A 25,177-nucleotide genomic window follows, 5' to 3' on the forward strand; every position below is an offset into this window, starting at 1 on the left:
AAAAACATATGGGTGCGATGGTCAGGTGTCAGTAAACTGTTTAACTCGGAAGTGGTATGCCACTACAAGCTACAAAGTGATACATGTTACACATTTGTCTTTTGTTAACAATAAGCCCGCCAACTGGGATGAGTGATGCTCAAAATTGCAAACTGTAGGTACACCAATCAGGCATAACATTATGACCACCTCCCTAATATCCCCCTTTTGCTGCCGAAACACACCTGACCTGTCGAGCATTAACAGCATTAACTTCATCAGCAGTTTGGGCTACAGGAGCTCGTCTGCTGGATCGAACCACATGGACCAGCCTTCAATAAGCCTCGGTCACACATGACCTTGTTGCCGGTTCACCACGGTTTTTTCTTTGGACCACTTTTGATAGATACTGACCACTGCAGACCAGGAACATCCCACAAGAGCTGATAAAATGTTATCAAAATGTTCACTTGCTGCCTAATATATCTGTCCCAATAACAGGTGCCATGATGAAAAGATGTTATTCTTATCACCAGACAATGTTATAATGTCATAATGTTAGGCCTGTTTGGTATATAGTCAGTGTCATTATATAGTCCATTTTACATGCTGTTTGTATGTGGATTGATCTAAAGCACACAATAGCACAAACAGAATATAACTCATTCAGACTTGAAGGTGTGAAGTGCTTCACGAGCTGCCCTGACATCACTCCGTGTTGAAGACATGGTACGACCAGATCTAGAAGGTGAAAGTCAGTCATATAACTTGTTTTATCTATCATCTGATACAAATTCACACAAAGTAGATAGGTGTGAGAATGTGCAAATGTTTTTGGCAAATTCTATGTACATAAATTCAGTCACATCAAATACTTATTTTAGGCTATTTTATAATTGATGGTAAAAAAAATATAATCCAGAATCAACATCCTGTGTGTATATGGTCAATAAGTGTGATATTTGATGCATTTGGCTCATACAACAGTGAGCATAACAGTTTGCTTGATTGGAGGAAGTGCAGCAGTATTCCTTCTTGGTATTGTTAGGACTCTCCAAAGGAAGGAATACAACACTACAGGGTGCACTACTGAAGAAGAAAAAAAAAAAAAAAGAGTACATTTTTAATTAATTAATTGGACTATGGATTATTTTCCAAAACATGTATGTATAGAAGTGTTTTATTCTTTGTACAACACAGGAAATTACCATTTAATTCATTATATATTGACATAGTGTCATTTTATTAGTTAGTTCCTGCTGTCAGCTATGAACACTTGTTCTCTCAGTTCTTTCTCTTCTACTTTCTTGTGAAGTAATGAGATCATCACCCACACAAGTATACAAAAATAAAAAGACACACACAAGCTGACCCTGGAGACATCCTCCAAAATTCTCCAGAAATCTCAGGAAAAAAAATCCCCATCTTCAAAAAGATTTTTATTGACCTATATGAAGAACTCCACCATTTACATCCTTTATGACTGAAGAAAGGACAATGTATTAAAAAAAAAAAAAAAAGCACTTCACTGCTGTGAAAGCAGCTGGTGTAGAAAAGTAAAAAAAAAAAAAATAATAATAATAATCAACCCCTTCTAACCAATCAAAATGGAAGATGCAGCAGCACGGTGGTTCAGTCTTATCTGAACGCAAAGAACACACACATTACTTTAAATCAGGGGCCTCCAAACTTCTGTACACGACTACACCACAAACCAGTCGCATTTTGAAAATATTCCAGCTGACCGGCTGATATAGTGCGCGTATGGAAGTCCTAAGAGGCCATGCATGATATTTATTTCTTCGTAGACGTGTGCACAAACGCTTATTATCCATGATGCCTCTTGAACATTCTTTTAAAAATTAAGAATTGATCATTATGAAACAATGCTTGTCAAGATCACAAGAAAATTAAGTGGTGATCAAGAAAAAATTATATATACACACATTTTTAACAGTGCATGGCCTTTTAGGCGTGTGTTCAGGGGTAGCGGATATTAAATAAAAAATATAACATTTTCCTCAGAACATATCAATTTTTCCACAGCCCAGTACTGGTTAGTGACCCTTTGGATCCTCTGCTTTACATTTCCCAAGTGTGTAAAATCAAAATCAATAAAGACTACAAAACAAACCCTCAGCTGCTTTAAGTGTGTCTTTAATGCAGAGCACAATTACATTTCCTTCCTGACCAGTCTCTATACAAAGAGCTCATATAGTTCCAATAACGTACTAGAAGTCAAAATTCTTCACAACCTCCAGACATAGAAAAATGCACCGCTGTACAGAAACGCTGATGTGGCGTGATCGGAATCGAGCATGAACTGCAGCGACACTCCCTTCTTACACACCAGCTTGGGGACACAAGTGTCACAGGTACTCGTTTATTGTTTGTTCAGATTGATGAGACTAACAATTCAATAATTACAAAGGTTTCGTTGTGATTTCTTTTTTCTTCTTAAGCAAAAGCAGTAGTGTTTCAAGAATAAACTCCTGCTTTTAGAAGTCAGGTGGAAAGTAAAGGGGGACTTTAAAACATATTGGACTTTAAAACATGTTCGTGTGCAAGTTGTATACAGTGTTGTTTTCTTTTTAATGCGAAGGGTAAAGTAAAACAATAACCTATTTAAAACAAAAAAAAAAAAAAATACTGAAATGCTTTAAAGGACAAGGTGTTGTGAGACTGAAGGCACACTACTTGGGGTAAAAAACAAACAAAAAACAAACCAAAAAATATTACAAAAATTAAAAAATTAAACACACCAGTCATGTCTGTAGCTCATGTCACAGTCCTTGTCCAATTCCAAATTTTACATAATCACTTTAAGAGGCTTTGTAGATGGTCCATGATGCAACCGTTTAGAAAATGGGGACTGAGCATTGGCTAGGATGAGAAACTTATCACATATTTATTTCTTTTTATAAAGCACACAAAAGCAGCAGCAGCAGTTTCAGAACAACTATTAAAATCCTATGAATAGTGTGGTCCTTTAGCTGTGTGCCATTTCTTTCATTAATACACGTTTCTATATGTAAAGTCTTGTTTCTGTTCGCGTTTTTCTTTTTAGCGTTTTTTTTACGAGCAGTGTTTCTTTTCCACCAGCTAAATCTTTTCGTGTCGAACATCTAGGTTAAAACATCAATATTCCAAATGCTGGCTGAAAAATTTAGATTTTGGCGAAAGAAAAAACAAAACAAAAAGAAAACATTACAATAAAAGTGCCCATCTGGTTTGGCTTAAAATCCCCACAGTCTGATAACTAATCTGATCTGACACTCAGAGACAGAGAGAAGTGTCAGTTATTTAAAAAAAAAACAAAAAAAAAAAACAACAAAAAAAGGGTTTTCTTCCTTTCGTTTTGTTCTTACTGATCCGACTGGAATAGTTGGGAAAAAGTCTCCGGAGTCATGAGTTCCTAACATCAAGTGACGGGTGAACACAAACGTATATGCTTTAAAAAACAAAAAAACAAAAAAACAAAAAAACGGCAGAGCAGCCTCTTTTCCCTCACGTCAGTATTTTGTTTTATGATCAGTCACATTAGTAATTTTTTTGTATTTCCTGTGATTTTTTTAATCATGTGGCAGCTGTCGGATAATCGTTTTTATCTGGAAAAAAAAACAAAAAAAAACAAAAAAAAAAACCCATCAAATGAGCATGACACAAAGCTGAGAATTAAAATGAAAATAACAAAAACATATACACCCTGCTAGCTATACTGCCTCAAACAGTCCAATAGGGGGCAGATTTGACACACTTCTGCTGACCAGACCCAGGAGTAGCTCAGATTTTCATCGAGATGCCGTGACTTTCCGACGGTAACCCATTTTCTCATCTCCGCTCAGAGGATAATTTTGCTCGTTTGGCATCCAGGAGGATAAAGAGAGAGTGCTGTGCTGTCCATCATATCAGGGCGGGTAAAGAACGGAAGATGACACTTTGAGTCTTGGCACTTTGTAGTGAGTCCTAACTGAATGGAAGGGAATGGAAGGAACAGTTATGATCAAGTAAAGAAGTGTTTTTTTTTTTTGTAGATGTGAGCTGTTTTTTTTTTTTTCTTTTCTTTCTTCGCTATCAGCCATCCAGAGTGTGTTCCAAACCATCCAGAGTGAGCTGACTGCGGTGAGGGGAGTTGGGGCTCGGAGGGCTGCTTGGGTTCGAGCTGTTCGATGGGGTGGAGTGTTTGGTGGAGTCCGAGTCAGGCTGCGAAAAACAGGAAAAGGCGTGCGATAATGTAAAAAGATGTAATGACCTTAACGCCGTTTTTATTTAAAAAGCAGCGCTTATTATAAAAGTAATTGTAATAGGTGATTAAGCAACAGATCATTTTCTGAGGAACTGGAATGGTTATTACAGAAAACAATGTGGTCAAAATCGGACTGAAGCTGAGTCACATGATCGAACCTTCTAACATTAGCAATGAATCATGCTTTAAATTGCTGGTCTACCAGTATCTAGCCTGCCAAAGACAAAAGAGGAGCTATATGATGCACTAGAAGAGCTGATTGCTGCACCCCCCTTACCTCTCTGTCAAAGTCCTGATCAGGATCCGAGATATTGCGAGAAGACCCCGCTCCTATGAATTCGCCACCTCCTAAAATAAAAGAACACATTTGGTATTATAAAGCAGTCTCATAAAACCAAGCTAACATGACTGCCTGGTTGCAGGGACAGAGACGGAGACAGAATGAGGACTTCTCACCTGAGGCAGTGCGTGTGATGTGGGTCTTACTCCTTGTTTGCCTTGAAATACTAGAAAGAGGACGTGGTTTGTCCTTGGTCAAGTCATCCTGAGAAGACGGCATCACGCTCTGTAGTCCGTCAACAAAAAAAACAGGAAGCAAAAATAAATAGATAAATACACATTCAGGAAGTATAAAGTACTTCTAAATATTCTTACTTGTAGAATCAGACAAAAATACACACTGTTGGCCTTTAATTGACATTTAATCAGAACCTTTACGTACAAGCGTTACTACAAAATTAATAAACAAAAGGACAATATATACAGGTAGTCTCCGAGTTACGATGGAGATGTGTTCCGATAACCCAATCGTACACTGTATCGCCAAAAGTGTGGTATGTGCTTTTTTTCAGCATCGCATTCTACATTTAGTCCCAATGTGCACCTATAATTCCCTCCACTCTTCTGGCAAGATGTTCCACTTGATTTTGGATTGTGCTTGTGGACATTTGTGTCTATCCGCCACAATGGTGTTGGTAAAGTAAGGTACTTTTGGTTAAATCAAGATCAACATCATGGTCTTCTCGAAAACTTCCCATCTGTACTGTACTGGAGAACTTTTACTGCTGTGCCATTGAGAGCATCCTCACTAACTGCATCTCAGTGTGGTATAGCAGCTGCAATGCTTCGGATCGCAAAGTTCTTCAGCGGAAAAACTGCAAAGGGCGAGGGGTATTATCAAAGATACCTCTCACCCCAACCATGGACTATTTATCCTGCTACCATCGGGCAGCCGCTACAGGTACCTCAGAGCCGCACAAACAGACTAAAGCTTTTTTCCTGTGACTGCTACTGCACTGAACAGCTGATCATCATACAATGCTAACAACACAATACTGCACTGTCACTTTCTGTGCATTTTGCACTTTTTATTATTATTATTATTATTATTATTTTACTGTTGTCTGTGTATATTTTGCACTGCTTATCCACTCATGCATAACTCACGTTTATCACTGCACTACTGTATATTCCACCCATATTTATTCTGTATATACTGTATCATACATAACTATATCATGTCATTTGAGTATATTATCTGCTAACATGTCTATCTATACATAATCTTTGCACAGTATAATGTATATTACTATATATACCATATATTATTACCTACTGCACCTTCTGTACATTATTCACCCTCACTCCTGTACATATGACCTCATACCCTATTCATCATACTGCTCTTTATTGTAAATTGGCCACTTATGCACTTCTGGTTACTTGCTAACTGCATGTCCTTGGCTCTGTACATGTACCGTGCACAATGACAAAATTTAATCTTATCTAATAGCGAGGTGGTACTTAGTGGTTAAGGCATTCAACATTGTCTCCGAAGGTCATGAGTTCAAATCCCAGCCACACCAAGTTGCCACTTCTGGGCCCCTGAGCAAGGCTCCCAACCCCATACCTGCTCAGTTGTATGAATGTGATAATTGTAAGACGTTCTGGTTAAGGGCATCTGCCAAATGCTATAAATGTAATGTAATCTAATCTACTGATGTAGGTGAGGTGAGGAGGCCTGGGGTGCAGTCAGCTTTAACATTCATCCCAAAGGTGTTCAGTAGGGTTGAGATCAGAGCTTTATAGCAGGAGATGATCTTCTCCAAACCATGTAAACCATATCTTCATGGACCTGGCTTTGTGCACAGAGGCATTGCCATGCTGGGGCAGGTTTGGGTTTCTAAATTAAAGTGAACGCAAAATGTATATTGCATCCAAAGACGTCCTATACAATTGTGTGCCTCCAGCTTTGTTGTAACCTTGTGGAGCAGAACCACATACGGTAGGAAAAGTCAGGTGTCCCAATACATATTGTGTAACTTGAAAATATTGTAAATCGAGACATGGCCTAGCCTACACAGGAGTCTTAAAGAACGGAGATCACAATGAAGTAATAGTATACTACAGTGGTCCCCAACCCGTGGGCCGCGGACCAGCACCGGTCCGTGGGTCAATTAGTACCGGGCCGCACAGAAAGAATACGTTACTTACATTATTTCCGTTTGATTTATTATCTGACTTTTAACAATGTTTTATTTTGGATATTTACCGGATTCTCTCCACCACATCTGTCTATGACTCACTCTTGATGCATGTCATGATGCCTCGGTCACATGTCTTACCAACATCCGCTACCTTCTTAAAGGGGCTGCTCCGGGCCGCTAACAAATCATACATTACCGCTAAATTGAAACCCCCAAGCGAGCAATATGAACAAAAAACAACACAGCGGATTCACGTTTATTATATTCAGAAAAGAACAGTTTTTATACCGGCCGTATCATTTTATTTTGTTGTATTTATCCGCCACACCTTAAGGGCTGGTCTGTGAAAATATTGTCCGGCATTTTTTGTGACCGTGGCGGTTGGGAACCACTGGTATACTGTAATTTGTTAAAAATTGAACACAATACAGCAGGTAATTTGGCAAAACTGAGCCATTTACAGAAACGTACTATATAAATTATGCACTCTATATGCAAGTCGAACCATCGTAACTCAGAGACCATTTGTATACGTGTCCCAAAATTTAACCCATTTCCAGCCAGTCTTTCTGAATGATAGTTTATTTTTAACACGACCTGCTTACAAACAGCTCATATGAGAACAAGGTGACACCGGCAGTCAAGCAACACCTCTGGACAAACCACGGAATTCAGGCATAAAGCAACAAACAGGGGAGGATAACAGGAATTAGGACCTGTCCTTATGATATGAGGAAAGCAGAAAAGAGAAAGAGAGGAAAGTAAAGTACAGGGTGGGGTGAGAACAAATGGGGAGAGAGAGGGGGAGAGAGAGCAGGGTTGCCAGCCTACCCTTCCGAGGGAGGAGGTGGAAGGTGAGGAGGAAGAGGAGGAGAGCTGAGGCAGGCTCTGCTGGGAGGAAGCCTCTTTCTGCAGATAGAGCCCAGCAGAAGCAGGACTCATGTGATAGACGTGCTCAAAGTTGGTTGGAGGGGAGATCAGGGCGTGGTGTCGAGAGGAAGAGGGGGAGGGAGTCTCGCTCGACTGCTTCCGCCCCAACCAGAGATCAGGAGTGCAGAGAGAAAAATAGGAGGAGTGAATTTGAGAAAAGGAGGAAAAAAAAATGAGGAGGATGGAAGAGAGGATGCTACTACTGAACAGGAAAAATAGAAGACAAAGTGAGCAGCACAAAAAAAGTGGTCGGCCATCAGGGGGAAAAAAAAAAAAGGATTTAGAGGAGTGCAGTAAAATCAGGCAAAAGAAGGTTAGGTTGATATGAAATCATGCACAATGTAATCCTGAATACAGTTACAGTCACACGTCACAGCTCTGCATGTCGTTTTAAATAAATAAACAAAAAACTGGTATGGGTTTATATGGCTTATTAATGGGTTTTAAGTGGACTAACTTAATACCAATAATTTGGTTACACCATCACAGAAGATTGCAGATCATTGTGCTAGCTATAAGTGCTCAGATGCTAAGTATCTAACATTTTGGCCACCTCTAATAGACTTTGAGCTTTGAGTAAACAGCCATTACCAGAGGCAGGTCCATGAGAACTTGCATCCCATCCCCAGGACCCATATGGGCTACGTGGTTGAAATTGGTCGGGTTGGAGATCAGCTTGGACCTCATTTCTGGGTCCCTCAGCATTTCCCTGTTGGACGTGACACGACATGATTACACAGAGGTTCTCATGAATATGATGATGATGAAATGGTGATCACATGGCTTTAACCTCACCTTCTTTGCTGGAGCCTTTCTTCTTCAGGAACTTTAAAGAGGAACTTTCTCTTGCTGCGCGTTCTCACCATCAGCTTCTTGATATTGTCTGAGGTCTCGGGTATAGTCAGATCGCACCCTTCTGCAGCGAGATAAAGGAGCGCACGGACGAAGGAAGAGAACAATCAAATACAGGCAGAAAAGCAATATACAAGATAAGCACCAATCAAGTAAAACTTGATTTTCTTGATGACATGAAGTCAGCTCAGAGTGGCAGTGTGTGAAGGAGTCATAGGCCTCGATGCCTGGCAGCCTGGAGGTGGTGTAATGAATGAGGTCATTTCAGTTTACCAAACAAAAGTACCATTATCAACAGGGCAATCTGCCAGGACTGAGAAAATACGAATTAAGGAGAAAAACCAAAACAAAAAAACGTGCCACTGAGCGTACGACACACTTTTTAATCTGTGAAAGGAAATATAAAACTCACACTGACTGAACTGTACTTCAACTTTACCTTTCGAGTCGAAAAGACTAACCTCATACAGGCCAATCAGTCTCAATGTCAGTGACTGTTTACACTATACACTATATGTACAAAAGTATTGGGACACCTGACGTTCCCAGCCATATGTGGTCCTTTCCCAAAATGTTATTGCAAAGCTGAAGGCACACAGTTGTACAGGGTGTATTTGGATGCAGTAGCTGGGAGACCCAAACATGTTCCGGCATGTCAATGCCACTGTGCACAAAACAAACTTCATGAAGATATGCTTTGCATGGGTTGGAGTGAAAGATCTCCTGCTATAGATGAATGTGACCACTGACTACACCACAGGCCTCCTCACCCACATCAGTACCTGACTTTACGAACCACCATTGTGTCTGAATGAGCACAAATGTCCACAAGCACAATCCAATATCTAGTGGAACATCTTCCCAAAAGAGTGGAAGGAGTTCTAAGAGCAAATTGGGACTAAATGTGGAATGTGATGCTCAAAAAGCACATACCGCACTTATGACTAGGTGTCCGCAAACTTTTGCCAATATAGTGTATAAATCCACTACTATATATCCAGAGTGATCACAGGTTAATAAGTTTACCTGGAGCGTTGTTGTTGAAGTAGATGAGGCGGGGTTGCTCTAAACCCAGTAAGTTCAAACTCCCCTCCACATTCAGGGGTCTGATCTGACAACCCACAAAAAACACGAGAGACATCAGAAGTGAATTTGCAGGTCACTCAAAGCAAAATCATTCAGTTAATAGTATGCGGTATGCACTACAGTATTAAGTCCCCTGCTTACCTTCCGTAATGAAATGGTTTGGACCCATTCTGTGGTATGGACATCAAATACGTCAACACCATAATCACTGTAGACGGTCAGGTAAGTGGAGTTTGAGCCTGAAAATACACACACAATGCATAAGGGTGATCATCTGAATTAAAAAAGATAAAACCGATTGAAACTATATAAACAGCAATACGTACTGCATGCGAGTGGTGTAGCCGGCCACATGAGCTCCTGGGTGCGGGATCGGCGTCCCTGGGCGTCCACATAGATGCCAAGCTGGCTGAAACACAGCAGTAGCTCATTGGCTCCCACCTCCATTGCGTGAAGAGCATCTAACGGTTGTTGGGCGAGGAAGGCTAGGGAAGGATCAGCGGGGCTCACCAAGCTCACAGGGGCCACCTCAGACTGCAGTGCCAGCAGAGCAAAGCCTGACGGGTAGCCTACACACACGCGCCCACGCACCATGCCCAGCCACTGCACCACGCCAGGGGCCTGCACCTCCCACAGGCGTCGCACGTAGGGCTTGGCTCGCGTGATCTCGTAGCAAAGCACCTGGCGCTTGACAGCCGCCATCATGTAGGCGGAGCCACCTGGTCGCAGCGAGCCCACGCTAAGAGCCTGACAGCCCTTTGTCTCTGCCAGTTTCACATCGTACGCCGGCTCGGCACCGTCCAGCGCCCCCCACGGGTGCAGGTGCACGTGTCGGTTTCGGCCACACAGCAGCACCACCATCTTCTCTTGAGGGACCATCTCGATCTGGTGCACTTTTTTGCAGTCGGCAGCACGCACAATGACTGCAAAACAAATAACGCTGCGTTCAAGAAAGATTGACACCACCACTTATTTTACATAAAGCTGGAGCAATCAGTCCGTACCATCTCTAGTAATCTCCACAACAAATAGTCCCTCCTCTGTGCCCAGTGCTATTCGTTCTCGATCTAGGAAAAAGAAAATATTGTTTATAGGTGCTGTGGAATTTCATATAGACAAATATCATACATTTAAAACAACACTGAAACATACTAACCGATAATGGCTGCGGAGAGTGTGGTTTTAATGGCAGGCAGGTTGCTGTCATAAGCCTCGTGCAGGACGTGCACTATTCGGTTCTTCAGGCGGTTTTTGGCCAAGATACTCTGCAAACCCTCCAGGATGCCCACCCACTTCCTTTTCTCAGACTCGCTCTCAGCCAAGACCAGCAGAGACACCGCCCGTGCTGGAGAGCCCAGTGTGGACGATGTTACCTAAGAGGGTCAAAAATCAAGAGTCAAAGCTAAGAGTAGGAGGGTTTTTAAACTGTACATACAATTTGTACAGTGTTTGTCCTGACATACCCTGAATATGCACGGAACGTCTTTGCGGGTAGCGTGAATCACGTCCGATGCCAGGACAGAGCTTACAGAGAACTCCTCGTCTCTGTGGCAAAGAAACACAAAAGGTGAGTGTGTGTGTAGAAATAAAATAAACAGGAATGTTGTTATAAGTAGAACTCACCTGAGGTCGAGAACTTGGCTGGCCACCACCCCAGGCTGAGTGGACTTCCCCTCAGGGACCTCATAGAGGAAGAGTTTACAGTCACATACCACTGCATATGCTCTCTGCCAACCCTTCTTCACTCCAGTAGGCTTTGGGATCTGACAGTGAAAAAACAATTTCAGGTTATGCATACAAATCTAAAAAAAAAAGCATGTGGAGAAACAAAAGGGTGACCCCCGAGTAGTCGAAGATTCAATGCTTCGGTAGGAGAACTTTGATTTGACAGACTTGAATAAATTTTTTTTTTTTTGCCCCAATGCTTCGTTTAGTTCATTTAATGACAAACTGTTTTCCCACGGACCATTATTACTGACACACCACCCTCTACACTCTGGAGCCCTGTGGACTGGTAAACACAGAAGACACTGCAGAATTAAAAATGGAGGAACGGGGAGAAAACAGCGCAGGGCGAGGAGAGTAAATGGGTTTAGTTTTTACAGATATTCTTGTAAGCAATTTCAGAAATAAAAATGTAAATGTTTCTAAAAATGGAACAAATGACATGCTCATTTAAAGAGGCCCGCCTTATTTTCTATTGCATATTCAGTATTGCTCTTTAATGAAGAAAAATAACTTCTTATCCGATTACTCAAATAACTGATTAATCGACAGAATAATCGTCAGAATACTCGATTGTTAAAATAATCGATAGCTGCAGCCCTACACATACAAAACTACCGATTTTCTACCAATAACCTAATATACAGCCTATTATGATAATGTTGTAAATAAAAGAAGCTTTAAATAAACATTGCGTGAATAAATTCATCCCCCATGACATATTTAAGAGGAGCACAGGAGCCATTCGGCAGCAGGTATTTAAATATTTAACAATGTTGGGGAGATTCTGAAAAGGTGCATTCTGTTCAAATGTAATTCTGTAAATATATTTTTGCATTGATTTTGCATAGATAGATTAGATAAGAGATAGATAGATTAGATAAGAGATAGATAGATTAGATAAGAGATAGATAGATTAGATAAGAGATAGATAGATAGATAGATAGATAGATAGATAGATAGATAGATAGATAGATAGATAGATAGATAGATAGATAGATAGATAGATAGATAGATAGATAGATAGATAGATAGATAGATAGATAGATAGATAGATAGATAGATAATTCATCTCAATGGGAACCACCCCTAAAAGAGTGCACACTGCACATTCGGTCAGACATAACAACGAGGTTTGAACTAGAACAATGCAAACACTTACCCTGACAAAGCCTTTGTAAGCCGTGCCAATACCCCTCTGCACATCAATACCCAGCGGCCTCTTGGCCTGCTCTGGTGGAATAGGGCACACCTGAGGAGCGTTGTCCTTACAGGACACATGACAGATAAAGGAACACACTACAAACAGAACAAAAAAAAGAACATCAGTTCATTCCTTAATGGGCATGAGTATGCTTTGTTTCATAATAGTTTTTGGCTGTAATGCAATGTGTAGTCACCTTCGCACGCATAGCCCTGTCTGATCAGGCCCACCATTAGAGATGTGCAGTGGGTACACTGTGTTGGACTTGAGAAGGTCTTAATGCTCAGCTGGTGAGCTTTAGGCTGGGAAAAGAAACAGCATCAATACCCGATAAGAAGTTACAAATGATAATGGTAAATAAATATAGCCATAAATGCGGTTTGGGGTTTGTTTTAAAACATGTCCTGATACCTTTGGTGCTGTGAAAAATGATGATGAATAAGATGGAGTTGGGGTAGTTGGAGTAACTGCAGGGGGCTTCACAGGCTCCTGAAATGCATTACAGCATAAGAAACTGATAAGATATGGAAATGTTCACGGACATATGGATGTGTGGTAGAGTATATACTTTGACGAAAAACAAGTAAATTGTGAATAGCTACTACTAAGCAATGCCCACATAAAAAAAGGCAAATAACAAGTGAAAATCAAGCTAAATATTTATATTTCTAAACTATATAAACTAATACTAATCATTTTAAAAAAGTTAACCTACAAACACTTGAACTTAACTGTATTAGTAATAATAATGTAAAACTTCTTTTGCATCACATCAAATCTGATGCTCTATTAACAAAATGATGTAGATAAAACTTTATACAACCAACAATTATCCCTCCTGTAATCGCCTCACAGACCCCTACACTTCGCTGTTCACAATAGTTAAAAAGAATCGTACAGATAGTGAAAAAACGTGATAGCTTTGTGGCCTGCTCATGCAGATTTTAGACTAAGACAGGAAGTGAGCACAAAGCTGGAATGTTTGAGGAAGTATAAGGTGGATACTCACATCCTGCTCTGAAGCTGCTGAGGGTGAGGAAGAGGGAAGGTCTGTTTTCTGAGGCGGGGCATCGACCTCACTGACTGAGCTAGTCTGGAGATGGGAGAGAAACATTCAGGTAAAAAGTAGTACAGTGTTTCGGTGTACAATAAACATATCCTACCCTTCAAATATCATTCACCTGGACACAGATTAATAAGAAATAAGATGTGCTTTGGTCCAGAACTGAATTCAGGTCTGGGTTTGGGAAACTTTCCTTACACAAATGGCTTGCATTGAATGAATTTTTGAAATACATTTCATATTACACATACATACAATAATACTATTTAACTAATCTCAATAAAGCGTCCATGAATTAAAATTTTGACCACTGGAAAAAAAAAAAAAAAAAAAACGTGTTTTATATAAATATATATATATATATATATATATATATATATATATATATATATATATATATATATATATATATATATATATATATATATATATATATATATTCACACAATATATAAAAGTGTAAATGTGGTGAGAGTTTACCATGGTAGTTATACAGCTCATCCAAGGCTTTTTCATGGTTCACATAAAGACAGACAAATAATTTTAAACAAAAAGATGATCTGGAGATGATTTAGATTATTTCACTGCTATAGTAACAGTCTAAATGTCTATAACTGTTAGGGTTGAGCTTGTGCAATTCATTTAGTTTTTATTGGCCTAGTACCAGGAAAAAAAAAAAAAAAAGAGACCAAAATAAAAATCTTTTGTCTTCCTCAGTTATTAAATCATTAAATGACTACAGTATGAATATGCAATCTAAACTAATGAGGTGTGGTGATAACCCTTTAAGAGGTTAGATAAGCTACAACGTGGTGGTTAATGCAAACTTGAGAATGCTAAGCTCTATGCAACAACTTTAGCATGTAGAATTAGCTTGGCAGGGATCTGGAATGGGCCGAATTACAACAGGGAAACGTCATCAGCAGACAAAAAGAACATTCTAGTCCCTTGAATCTATATAATAGATGCTTAAATTGTGTAATTTATAAATAAAACGCAATCAAAAAACATCTGATCAAATAGACTTCCACATGTGTTTTATATCTAATGAACTTAAATAATGCTGAGGCGCTCCACTTTTTGTCTGCTGACTGCTCCTCTACCGTATGGGTTAAAGGAAATGGAGGGGGGAGGAGGGGGCTCTAAGCAGCCAACTTACTTCATCCCAAAATGCTAGCAGAGAGGATGCAGATGAGGAAGAGACAGAGTCCTTTTTTGGGGGAAGGGACAAACATAAAATTACAGATCACACAGCCGTTTTTGTTATCCTGAGCTCACCACCGTTTGTGTTATAAATTTGTAACCCAAACCTGCCCCTTTTAAATAATACCAGAAAAAGAGATTCTGATAATCAAGTATTGGTAAGTCATAGTGAGAGACCAGTACAAGCTTTACAGTTATATCTAGATAAATATTAAAGCACATGAAGGTCTTTAACAAAACAAAACAAAACAAAAAAAAGCTTTTTTGCTCATGGTCAGCTGTAGGCTCTGACTATGTTTCTATGTAACTGTGTAATGAAACAATGACTTGTCATTAGACGGTCCTACAGGATACACGTTGTCTGCCGTATCCGATGGTCGAGAGAGATAGGGGCAACTGGAGCCTGGGTGCCTCGAGGGAACGTATGAAACATCTCGGATTTATTCAGCCTGACTTCCACAGATTGTGTGCATCAAAGCTTTAGTTCCCGGGTTTCATTTAGACTACATGTACAATCAAACAGTTCAGCGTTCAGTTCATGTCTGGGGATTCTTTTTAATGGAAAGGTTATTAATCACACCCAGATGGCTGGATGTCATTATTATGACTGTAGAAACGGAGAGAACGCTTGTTAGGGCCGGATAACGCACAGGCAGATAGCCTGAAGCGTAAAGCAAAACTCACTCTGAATGTAAGGTCATGGGCCAGGGGAGAAGTGTTGAAGTAGTCAAAAATGGAGTCCTGGAAGTCTGGAAGTTTGAGACCTGCAGCAGAATCGCAAATTAAACCATTTACTTGAGTTCAAATATAAATATCATATTATAAAATCACATTGTGGCAAACGCGAAATGATAAATGACGTCTAATAAATGATCGGGCTGCGGTTTTCTAGCGTCGGTTTTAAGCTCATGGATTCCTTGGAGATGATGCGAGTAGCAGCTGTCAAATTGAAAACAATAGTAGGAAGTGTGCTTGAAGAGCACCTCGGTCAGTGCGTATGCGGCTTTCCTCCAGCTCTTTCTTCATGCTTTCCAGCTGCTCTTCCAGCTCCCTGTTCTTCACCTCGGCATCTTTCAGTTTGCTACAGATGAGAGAAAGGACTCAGTGGTGAGATGTATGTAAAAGTTATGCAATAAAATAAATAAATAAATAAAAGGCTTGTGCGATGTCTGCTTATCAGCATCAGCGCACCAAAAGATTTGAGAAAAGCTGAAAGCACGGACCTCTCGAAGGCGATGTTTGTAGCCTTGACCTTGCGCAGCTCGTCTTGGACCAGTTGCTTGGCTCGTATTTCAGCGTCCAGAGCGGACTGCAACTCCAAACGAGCAGACATGTCCAGCTTCTGACTGCGGCGCACCTTCCACAAGGGATCCTGCATCGACAGGGACAACGGTCATCGAATCCACAACGATCTTTCATTTATCTGTTTTCTAAATGAGCCAATACCACTATAACTTATTATTAGAACGATATCGTTCTTATCTGCGATCTGCCTCACAGCTGACACTACATTTAGAGAAAGGAATCGGATTTGAGAACTTGACAGATCTGATACATTTAATATACAAAAACTCAAAAGCTATGTTAATAAAAACGTGTAATGTTTAATATCTGGTATTTTCATGCAGGAAGCTGCAGCATGCACGTGAAGAATACAAATAGAATGTCTGAAATTCAGGTTTTGCATAAACAATTTCAAATATCAGCCATAAAATGATGGTAGAACTGCATTGTATTTTGCCAGCATGACTCAGCTGATGGAAAGCAGGAAATGGTCAAATGCTGTCTTTTAATACAAACAAATCTATAACAAAGTCTCAGATTACAAGCACAGACAACCACATGGTTCCACCACGTTCCTCGAATTCATGCACTAACAACTGGATTCGATGTAATAATCTCACCATGTAATTCAATACCCTAAGAGATAAAAAATAAAAATAAAAAAAAATAATAATAATAATAATTTGAAATGAAACATTCAGAAACGTCTGATCTAATTTTGACAAAATGAGAAGCAAAACTACTGGAATCATTATGCTGATCGGGTTATGTTGGGCAAAACCTGACAAGCAAACTGAACCAAAATATCTGTATGAAAATTTTTTTTAATTTACAACTTTGTCTGTTACTTTTGTTTCACACCCATCAGTCCAAGCAAAGAAAACCTGCACCACTCTTCCTCACTTTTTTCTCGCTTTTTTCTTTAAAAACTCAAAGCATTTTCAATACAAGAAACTGCTCAGGTGTTCTTAAAAACACCACTACTGAACGATCAGCTGCTTTAAAAAGCGCATCAATACGTATCCAAATACACATTCTATTATCTTGGAAAAAGAGCTGCACGTCTCTTAGTCAGTTGATGATAATAGCTGGGAATGAGCAGGATCAGGATTGGATTCAGCAATGGAACATAAATCATTTATCTGCCTCTGCACGGTCCTCAAAATAAGAAACCTATTTGAGGTCCAACTTGGGAAAGGGGTCAAAACTGAAATTGAAGCAGGGGCAGATAATTAACCGTAGCCATGAAAGCAATCCTCTTTGCTCGTGTCTGGATCCTCAACGCTGTGACGTTTGATCGCTGCACTCACCCGCTTTGTGCTCCGAGGAGCCAGCAAAGACTTCTGGGAAGGGGTGCTCAATCCAGACACTTGCTAGGTTAATAGGTAAGAAAACAATACTTCACAGATCTATAGCACTTTTTCAGGACTAACTCTATCCTCTGTGTAAACACATGAACTGCTTTTGATATTTAAAGTGCACTGTTCAATATACACCGGGATACATACCCATCTAAATTCGACTCTTCATAGATTGTCACTGCAATGTGTCACTTACGTTTATCACGTTTCATTAGTTGCCATTTTTAGACACGTAGGATACTTAGCCTGCTTTTAATTATAACAGCCTCACTGTGTTACAGCTCAGAGGAGTTAGAGAGAGAGGGAGAGGGAGAGATACAATGCTAAAGATATGAAACAGATGACAGAAAAGCGTAGTAGGAAGGAAGAAATTGAGATGTTCTTGTTTCGACATATTAAAGGACAGATATATTAACATATACAGGTAAGTCCTCGACTTACGATGGAAAAACGTTACAATGACACCAACATGAGTTGAAAATATCGTAAGTCGAGACATGGCCTAACCTACCCAGGAATATTAAAGAATGGTGATCGGTATTGTATACGTATTATATGTATTGTATATGTTCGGATTAACAATTTAACAAATTACAGTAGATAATTTAGCAAAATAGACCGAATTAAACCTCCGTAACGAATAAACTTAACAGTATATACGTTTGTGTCGGCGCAGGTGGAGGGCGGAGTCAAACGGGCTCCGTTTCAGTGTCTGGTGACTCCGTTAAAATTGGGAACACCGAAAAAAAGGTGCGTACATCCAGACGGTGTCTCAACATATTGTACCGCATATAAACCGCAACGTTTGCCTGCCTCATGAAACGTAAAACATTATGCATTTTGTTGTATCGCTATCGTCAACGCGAAATCAAAACATACGTTGAACCATCGTAACTCGGGGAATACCTGCACATGGGTAAATGTATAGTTAAATCAGTTGCATATAGAGCAAGGTTCTTATATATAGGATGGAATGAGGTTGTACCAGATGTCTGGATCCCAGGCTGGAGCTGCGCAGTGACTCCAATTCCTCGGTCATCTTCGAGGCTAGCGCTTGCAGGTAGCCACGCGCATCCTTCTCATCACTCACCCTGCATAGCGAACGCACACAAATCAGAGCTTGGTATTCAGCAGATGTCATAATGACAGGCAGGGGGCTTTGAAAAGGAAATATAGGAAGAGCAAAAAATATCCCTGGTTAACAATGTCCTCACCACTGAATGATCTCTGCGATCTGTGCCTCCCAGTGTGCCACGCTCTCCTTCTTCGAGGCCAAGTCCTGCAGCTCGTCCTCCAGCTGTCTGTTCTGAGTTGTCAGCTTGTCCACAAACGTGCACAGCTGGACAGAATTGATACAGGAGCCAAGGGTCAGTGCCTAGACCTGACCGAAAATCTCATCACTCTTATATACAAAAACCTTATCATCACCTACCCTGTCGGTTTCAGAGGTCAGCTTGCGGTTCTCCTCGGTCAGCAGGCTCCGTTCGCGCTCGAATTTCTCTTTCAGAGAACCCAGGGACTTGTCCATCTCCATTTGCCTGCCGGATATAGAAGATGTAAATCTACGTGCGAGAACGTGTCCGCTTATTCGGGGCAGTTTTAAAGAGTTGAAAGCCTGTTTTTAATAAAGAGTCTAAAAAGAGCTGTGTAGATCAGAATGTGTGGTCATTACAAGAGAGGGCAATGTGCCATGAATATTACATACAAGAAAAAGAAGATCAGTGACGCTTCTGTAAGTGAAAACACTTCACTTTAATTCCCCTCATTTGCCAAAATCTACGATATGCTCATAAGCCTATATTATTTTTTTTTGTTTTTGTTTTTAAGTTTATGTTAAGAATAACAGGGATGTCTCCACTCCTGACAAGACACTCTTGTCTAATCCCCTTTTCTTCTGACGATACAGAACCTGGCCTGATTTGCAAAAGGATTCCCAAAATAGTGAGCACAAGGAGGTAACAATCAAGCAAAACATTGTCTAATATGGTATAATGAAGCATAAAAGTCTGAACTGACCACCACACTTCTGAGCTTTAGGGAAGGCTTTCCTCTGGATTTTGAAACGTGACTGAGAATTCATTTAAGCCACATGAGTATTAATGAGGTCAGGCACTCATGTGTGAGTAGGCCTGAGGTGCAGCCTGCATTCCAGTTCTTCCCAATGGTTTTTAGCAAAGTTGAGGTCAGGGCTCTGTGTATGATACACATGCTCTTCCACTTACAAAGGCATTCAGAGACATTCTAGACAGTCGTTTGCCTCAGAGTATGTAGCTACAGTTTGGGGGAAGAGCTCATTTTTGCTGTTATGGTCACATTATTTTAGTCATATAGTATTTTTAATAGCGGTTAAACTGTGTGAAAAAAAGTTCTGAACAAAAAAAGAAAAGATTTCCCAACCATAATGTGTTTAGCACAATTTTATGTTAGGAGTAGAGGCCTCCCACTTATATTTCCTTTCTCGAAAATCACAACTTCACTGACTTGTCATATAAATTCACATCCTGAGTGCATACGCTGCGCCTAAACACATTTTATTAGATTTACAGTTACAGTAATTGGCAGACCCCCTTATGCAAAGCGAATTCTGAACAACTGAGTGGTTGATGGTTAGGGGCCTTGCTCAAGGGCCCAGCCATGGCAGCTTGGTGGTGCCGGGACCTTCCAATTAGAAATCGAACCTCCATTCAACGTCTTGACCAACAAGTTACTAATTCCCCTATGGATTAAACTGCCATAGAGTAGTCCCTGCACAGTGTAGGCACACTCACCGTTCCTTGTTGGCTTTCTCCAACTTGTCCTTCAGCACAAGCAGCTCTTTCTGCAGGGAAACCTGCTGGCTCTCAGAGTCGTGCAGCTCTTTGCGGAGGTTTTTCAGCTCCGTTCCGTGGCAGGTGTCGCGTTTGACAAGTTCCTCCTCATAGAACAGCATCTTCTTATCCAGCTTAGACTTCACCTTCGTCAGCTCCTGCTGGGTCTCAGCACTCACGATTGATGCTCGGCCGGTGCCCTGCTTCATCTAAGAGAAAGAGAGGTAGGGAGAATTTCAATCTGTTGTCAATAAAACCATTAAATGGATGAAAGAAGTGATGTTTGGTGTTGATACTCAAATTGCTGAATGAATTACTATTTACTTGCAGTACAACTGATGTGGCGTACTTTTATTGTGTAAAGTTACAAGCACAGAATATACGCACAGATTACAAATATGAAATTAATCACCTTAATGTTTATCCACACCTTAAATAACTTAAATTAATGAATGTATCGGGAACAGACTGTGGGCTCTCCAAGTTTAGGTATAAAACATTTTTTTAAGTTTTATTTTGTCTGGTTATTAATGAAATATTGGCTGCATGTACATTTAGCAAGTGATTTAAAAAAAAAAAAAAAAAAAAAAAAAAAACTGTACGGTGAAACATAGTAAAATTTAAAAATAAAAAGAAACAACGATTTAAAGGCACTAGTAAAACTTTCCACCTCAATTCCTCCGTACAAAAATAACCGACAAAAAAAAAAACTAAAAACAGCACTACTAAGAATAACCATGCAGGATATCCCCTGTGTCTGGAGGACAGTGTAAGAAGAAAGCAGGATGATGTGGGGAGGATATGAGGTCGGAAGATCTAGCCAGCTTAAAGAAAGGTAAAACAGACTCGGAGGGAAGCAAAACAGAGAAATGGCTGCAGACAGATAAACAAAATCAGAGGAACTGGGCCAAAAAAAAATGTTCAAATAGAAAAAGATTGTGTGTAGGCTAATATCTGACCTTTAGTGTCTCCAGCTCGCTTTCCAGCTGTTTGGAGTAAACGTCACTGTGTTCTCGCAGCTTTCGCTCCTTAGAAGCTTCTGCACGAGCATCTTCCAGCTGAGCTTCCAGCTAAAACACACAGATTTAGCATCGTTTCAATTAAACACAATTAGTCCCAAATCACTTAACTTGCCATTTAATTAGTTTTTTTTTATTTTTTTTTTATGGGGGGTGGGGGGGTGTTCATCGGTCATAAACAAAAGTATTCGGACACCTGACCTTTTCAGCCATATGTGATTCTTCCTCAAACTGCTACCACACAACTATATATAGGACGTCTCTGGATGCGGTTAAATTACATTTTCCATTCACTTGAACTAGGAAACCCAAACCTGTGCCAGCGTGCCAATGCCCCTGCGTACAAAGAGCTCCGACATCAACCCTATTGAACGTTGGGATGAATTGGAACGCACCCCATGCCTCCTCACACTACATCAGTACCTGACTTTATTTACACCCTTTCAGCTAAATGAGCACAAATCTCCACAAGCACACTCCGATATCTAGTAGAACATCTTCCCAGAAAAGTGAGGGGGTATTAGAACAGCAAATGGGGACTAAATATGGAATTGGATTTTCCAAAAATCAATGGGAGTATTTGACCGGTTGCTCCTTCTTTTGCCAAACTTTATTTTCAGATCCCTGCTCTCCTTTTTAAGTTTCTTCAAAGATTTGTTTAGGTAAGTTGCTTGTAGTGGTAACAACAGCTGGCCTGACTTAAGATGTCTAAAAAGTGCCAGCGAAGTGAAATCTCACCCGGTGAGATGGTGAGGCTTTGACTGATAGCTACACACAGCAGAGGAAGAAAAAAAAAAAAAAAACATACAGTAAGCCTGATAAATTAAATTTCTTAGATACCGGCTGTGAAAATACCTGCGAATAATCCATAGCACACTTGAAATGGAATCTTTGAAAGCAGTTCTCTTTAAAACGCTAGAGTGAATTCACAGAAGCTTGTAGTTCTCAGACTATAAACAGCAGAAAATGCCAATTTCAGGAGGTAAAATTGATTAGCAAGGAACAAGCAAACAAGAATATTAATATAATATTCCACAACAAAAATAACACCACTGTGTATCCCCCTCAAACCATGTCTAAATCTAAAAGACGCTATACTGAAATCAGTTGAAAGAGAGCGAGACACAGTCGATTAATTAAGCAAGAATACGATACACACTGTTGGGAAAACAAAACGAACTGAGTGAGCATCTTTCGTTGACTACGAAAGATCAGTGAGCAAAGCATGTTCCCTCTTCTTCACTCTAGCCAGGCAGTTCTGCCCATCTGGCTCGAGTTAACCACGCAGGTCCACGGAGGGTCAGAAAGGAGGCCTGCAGCGAGCGGGGGAGAGCTGAGACATTCCTGCTGTCGCCCCAGGAGATCTGAGCCTGCTGACTTTAAGCAAGGCCAGGCTCTACTTTCTGTTGTGTCACTAAGGATCGCCAAAAATGCAGTGCATTCCTGAGCTGTTGTTTGGTAGTGTTCTGCCACAGGGAAAGCTCTGTGTTAGGCTGACTTATAAATACTGCAAGATCAAACATGGCTGAAACTGACTGTTTGGGGGGAGATGGCACACACCATAAAACACCCTAAAATTAAAGACGTGCCAATTAATTTTAAGCCGTGTCAAGATCAAGATAATTATGTGTAACCTTACCTCTTTGCGGGCCTTCTCCGTCTTGCGGATGTCCTGGCGCATGCCGTCGAGCTTCTGCATGAGCGCCTCCATCTCCTCCTCCTTGTCACGGAGCTGACGCGAGAGCCGCTGTTTGTGCGAGCGCAGCTCGGCCATGCGCTCGTTCATCTCCGAGAACTCCTGCATGGCCAGCTTCCTCTGTTGGTGAGCGTCTTTCAGCTCCTTCGTCTGAGACTTCAGGCGATCCAGAGACTCCACAAGTTGCTGGGGACGGAGACACAATACAAGATGAAACACGGACAGGATTAAAGGGGGAAGTGGAGGTGAAAGTAAGAAGAAAAATGGTGAAAAGTGGGAAGGAAGAAACAAGATGTGAAAGTGAGAAAGAATGATTAAGAGAAGGAAGCCGCCCGGGCTGCTGCTGAGATTTGACTGAAAAGGAGGCCGAGTGAGAAATAGTAATTGCCAAGAGAATTGGGAGATCTGATAAAAGGGAAGGACGTGCTGCAGTTAATGAGTACATTATCTACCTACTGCGTCAATGCTCTTTAAGACGAAAAAAAAAATTGTTATGAAGACTTGAGAATTTTTATCGGTTCATCCAAATGCAGCAGCCGATGCTTCAGACTGGGTGCTCCAGTGGAGGAGCTGGACAAATCCAATTAGGTAAAAATGTGATGGGATAGACAAAAGTCTGGCTCCCGGCTAAGTGAGAATGTGCTGACATTAATCATGATAGAGGGGTCCACTGTGTATAAATAAACATCAGACTGGAAAGAGATAAAGGTTTAAGATTCATGTGAGAGGGCAAGCTTAGACTGGAATAGAAGCTGTCTTGAGCTTCATGCACCATATGAGGGTAGAAAAATAAATAAAAATAAAAACCCACAATAACAGTGTAGACAGGCCTGAAGAACGAGCATATGTTAATATGTTAAAATATTACAACAGTAAATGGGAGTATGGCAGCGAAGGACAGACCATAAAATCATCAGCTATCATGCAGTACAGGTGAAATCTCCAGGTTGACATGCTGTATGTAGAATTAAATGGTAGTTTGCACTTATCCATCATACATGGTAGTTCCTACTGATGGCCAGAACAAATCTTTAGTCAATGTGTGTAATTCAGCAGGCAGAAGAATATAGGAACTAGTGGAACATCATGCTACAATGAACTTTATTTACCAACTGGAGCATATTATATGGTAACAATCAAATCATGCTTTCTCCATTTCTCTGATTGGTCAAAATATTTCTTGTCTCCACTCAAATCAGCATCTTTCTGAACTTTCTTGAACATTGGGCATCTACAATTAAAAAACAACTAAATTTCTCGCATTTTAAATACCGTTGTGGTTGTGGATTGTATTTCACTGAAGCATATAAGGATGCTTGATTTTGATCGTGATGTGAATGATTAAAAAATGCTTGAGGTGTGAACTGGAATCCTCATCACGTGAAAATAGACTCGCTCGCATCAGTTTGCACAATCAGTTTGCTCGCATCATAGTGATGGATTCGATTAAAACAGTGCGAACAAACACTAAATCTAAAAGCAGCAAATAACAGCAGCAGTAAACGACAACATTTTTAGTCACTGTTGTGGTTTTCAGTGAATGATTATGCATTTGTACACAAGTGCATTTTTTCCTCGCTGTGTTTCTCCCTTTTATTCTCGATTCATATGTGATTTACCGTAATTTCCAGACTATTAAACGCACCCAAATATAAGCAGCAACCACTGAATTTTACAAAGATTTTTATGCCTACACTGAAACTAACGAACTTTACACAGGCTTTAACGAAAGACAGTGTCTGTTACACGGCTTGTATCTAAACAGTAGCTGACCAAGAAAGTCATTGTTCACTGTCTTCCTCCTTCCTTTCACAACTATTTTTCTCGGAAGTTTTTCTTTTGGCATCGTCGTGCGTTTAAAAATCACCATCGGTGAAGCTTTTCTCCCGATGCCGTGCAGCTCAGAACACGGGTGAAGTGTGTGTTTTCGTGCCCGGTTGTTTTCAGCGTGACGAATTATTCGCATTTCCTGTAGACAGTCTGAGTGAGCGGCAGGTCAAACATCAGAGGAACATCATCCATATTTATGATGTGGTGCGGCCCGATTCAGTGGGAGCGCATCTGATTTAATATAAAGAGTTTCATTGGTTCACCGGAACCCGTTCTGCAATTTCATTGGTCTAATGTTATAGGCCTCAGTTTTTGGCTTGAAGTTTGTGAAACCGGGAAAAACCCAGGAAAACGTACCGTCACTGTACAGTTCATAGTACAAGAGTGATGGACAAAACAGGTCTAA

The 25,177-nt window shown here is 40.5% G+C and overlaps 1 protein-coding gene across 2 annotated transcripts in view; it reads right to left on the reverse strand.

Annotated features, from left to right (window-relative positions):
* Positions 1-1,401: 1,401 nt before the first annotated feature.
* cdc42bpb (CDC42 binding protein kinase beta (DMPK-like)) overlaps positions 1,402-25,177 on the reverse strand; it is a 58,439-nt gene continuing 34,663 nt past the window's right edge. Inside the window, exons 12-37 of one of the 2 annotated variants that reach the window (XM_083561918.1) lie at positions 22,885-23,127; positions 21,186-21,296; positions 20,188-20,435; positions 18,852-18,957; positions 18,634-18,758; positions 18,405-18,510; positions 15,998-16,146; positions 15,758-15,855; positions 15,459-15,538; positions 13,518-13,601; positions 12,920-12,997; positions 12,705-12,810; positions 12,467-12,603; positions 11,203-11,342; positions 11,043-11,124; positions 10,736-10,952; positions 10,584-10,646; positions 9,906-10,502; positions 9,721-9,818; positions 9,520-9,604; positions 8,437-8,557; positions 8,233-8,350; positions 7,543-7,737; positions 4,682-4,790; positions 4,503-4,573; positions 1,402-4,182 (exon numbers count right to left, since the gene is read on the reverse strand). In XM_083561918.1, the coding sequence (XP_083418044.1) occupies positions 4,054-4,182; positions 4,503-4,573; positions 4,682-4,790; positions 7,543-7,737; positions 8,233-8,350; positions 8,437-8,557; positions 9,520-9,604; positions 9,721-9,818; positions 9,906-10,502; positions 10,584-10,646; positions 10,736-10,952; positions 11,043-11,124; positions 11,203-11,342; positions 12,467-12,603; positions 12,705-12,810; positions 12,920-12,997; positions 13,518-13,601; positions 15,459-15,538; positions 15,758-15,855; positions 15,998-16,146; positions 18,405-18,510; positions 18,634-18,758; positions 18,852-18,957; positions 20,188-20,435; positions 21,186-21,296; positions 22,885-23,127 (3,696 nt within the window). In that variant the 3' untranslated portion in view covers positions 1,402-4,053. The remainder of the gene's footprint in view (positions 4,183-4,502; positions 4,574-4,681; positions 4,791-7,542; positions 7,738-8,232; positions 8,351-8,436; positions 8,558-9,519; positions 9,605-9,720; positions 9,819-9,905; positions 10,503-10,583; positions 10,647-10,735; positions 10,953-11,042; positions 11,125-11,202; positions 11,343-12,466; positions 12,604-12,704; positions 12,811-12,919; positions 12,998-13,517; positions 13,602-15,458; positions 15,539-15,757; positions 15,856-15,997; positions 16,147-18,404; positions 18,511-18,633; positions 18,759-18,851; positions 18,958-20,187; positions 20,436-21,185; positions 21,297-22,884; positions 23,128-25,177) is intronic. The other variant, XM_083561917.1, reaches the window with a different exon arrangement.

This window comes from Silurus aristotelis, assembly GCF_946808225.1.
Source record: "Silurus aristotelis genome assembly, chromosome: 15".
NCBI lineage: Eukaryota > Metazoa > Chordata > Actinopteri > Siluriformes > Siluridae > Silurus > Silurus aristotelis.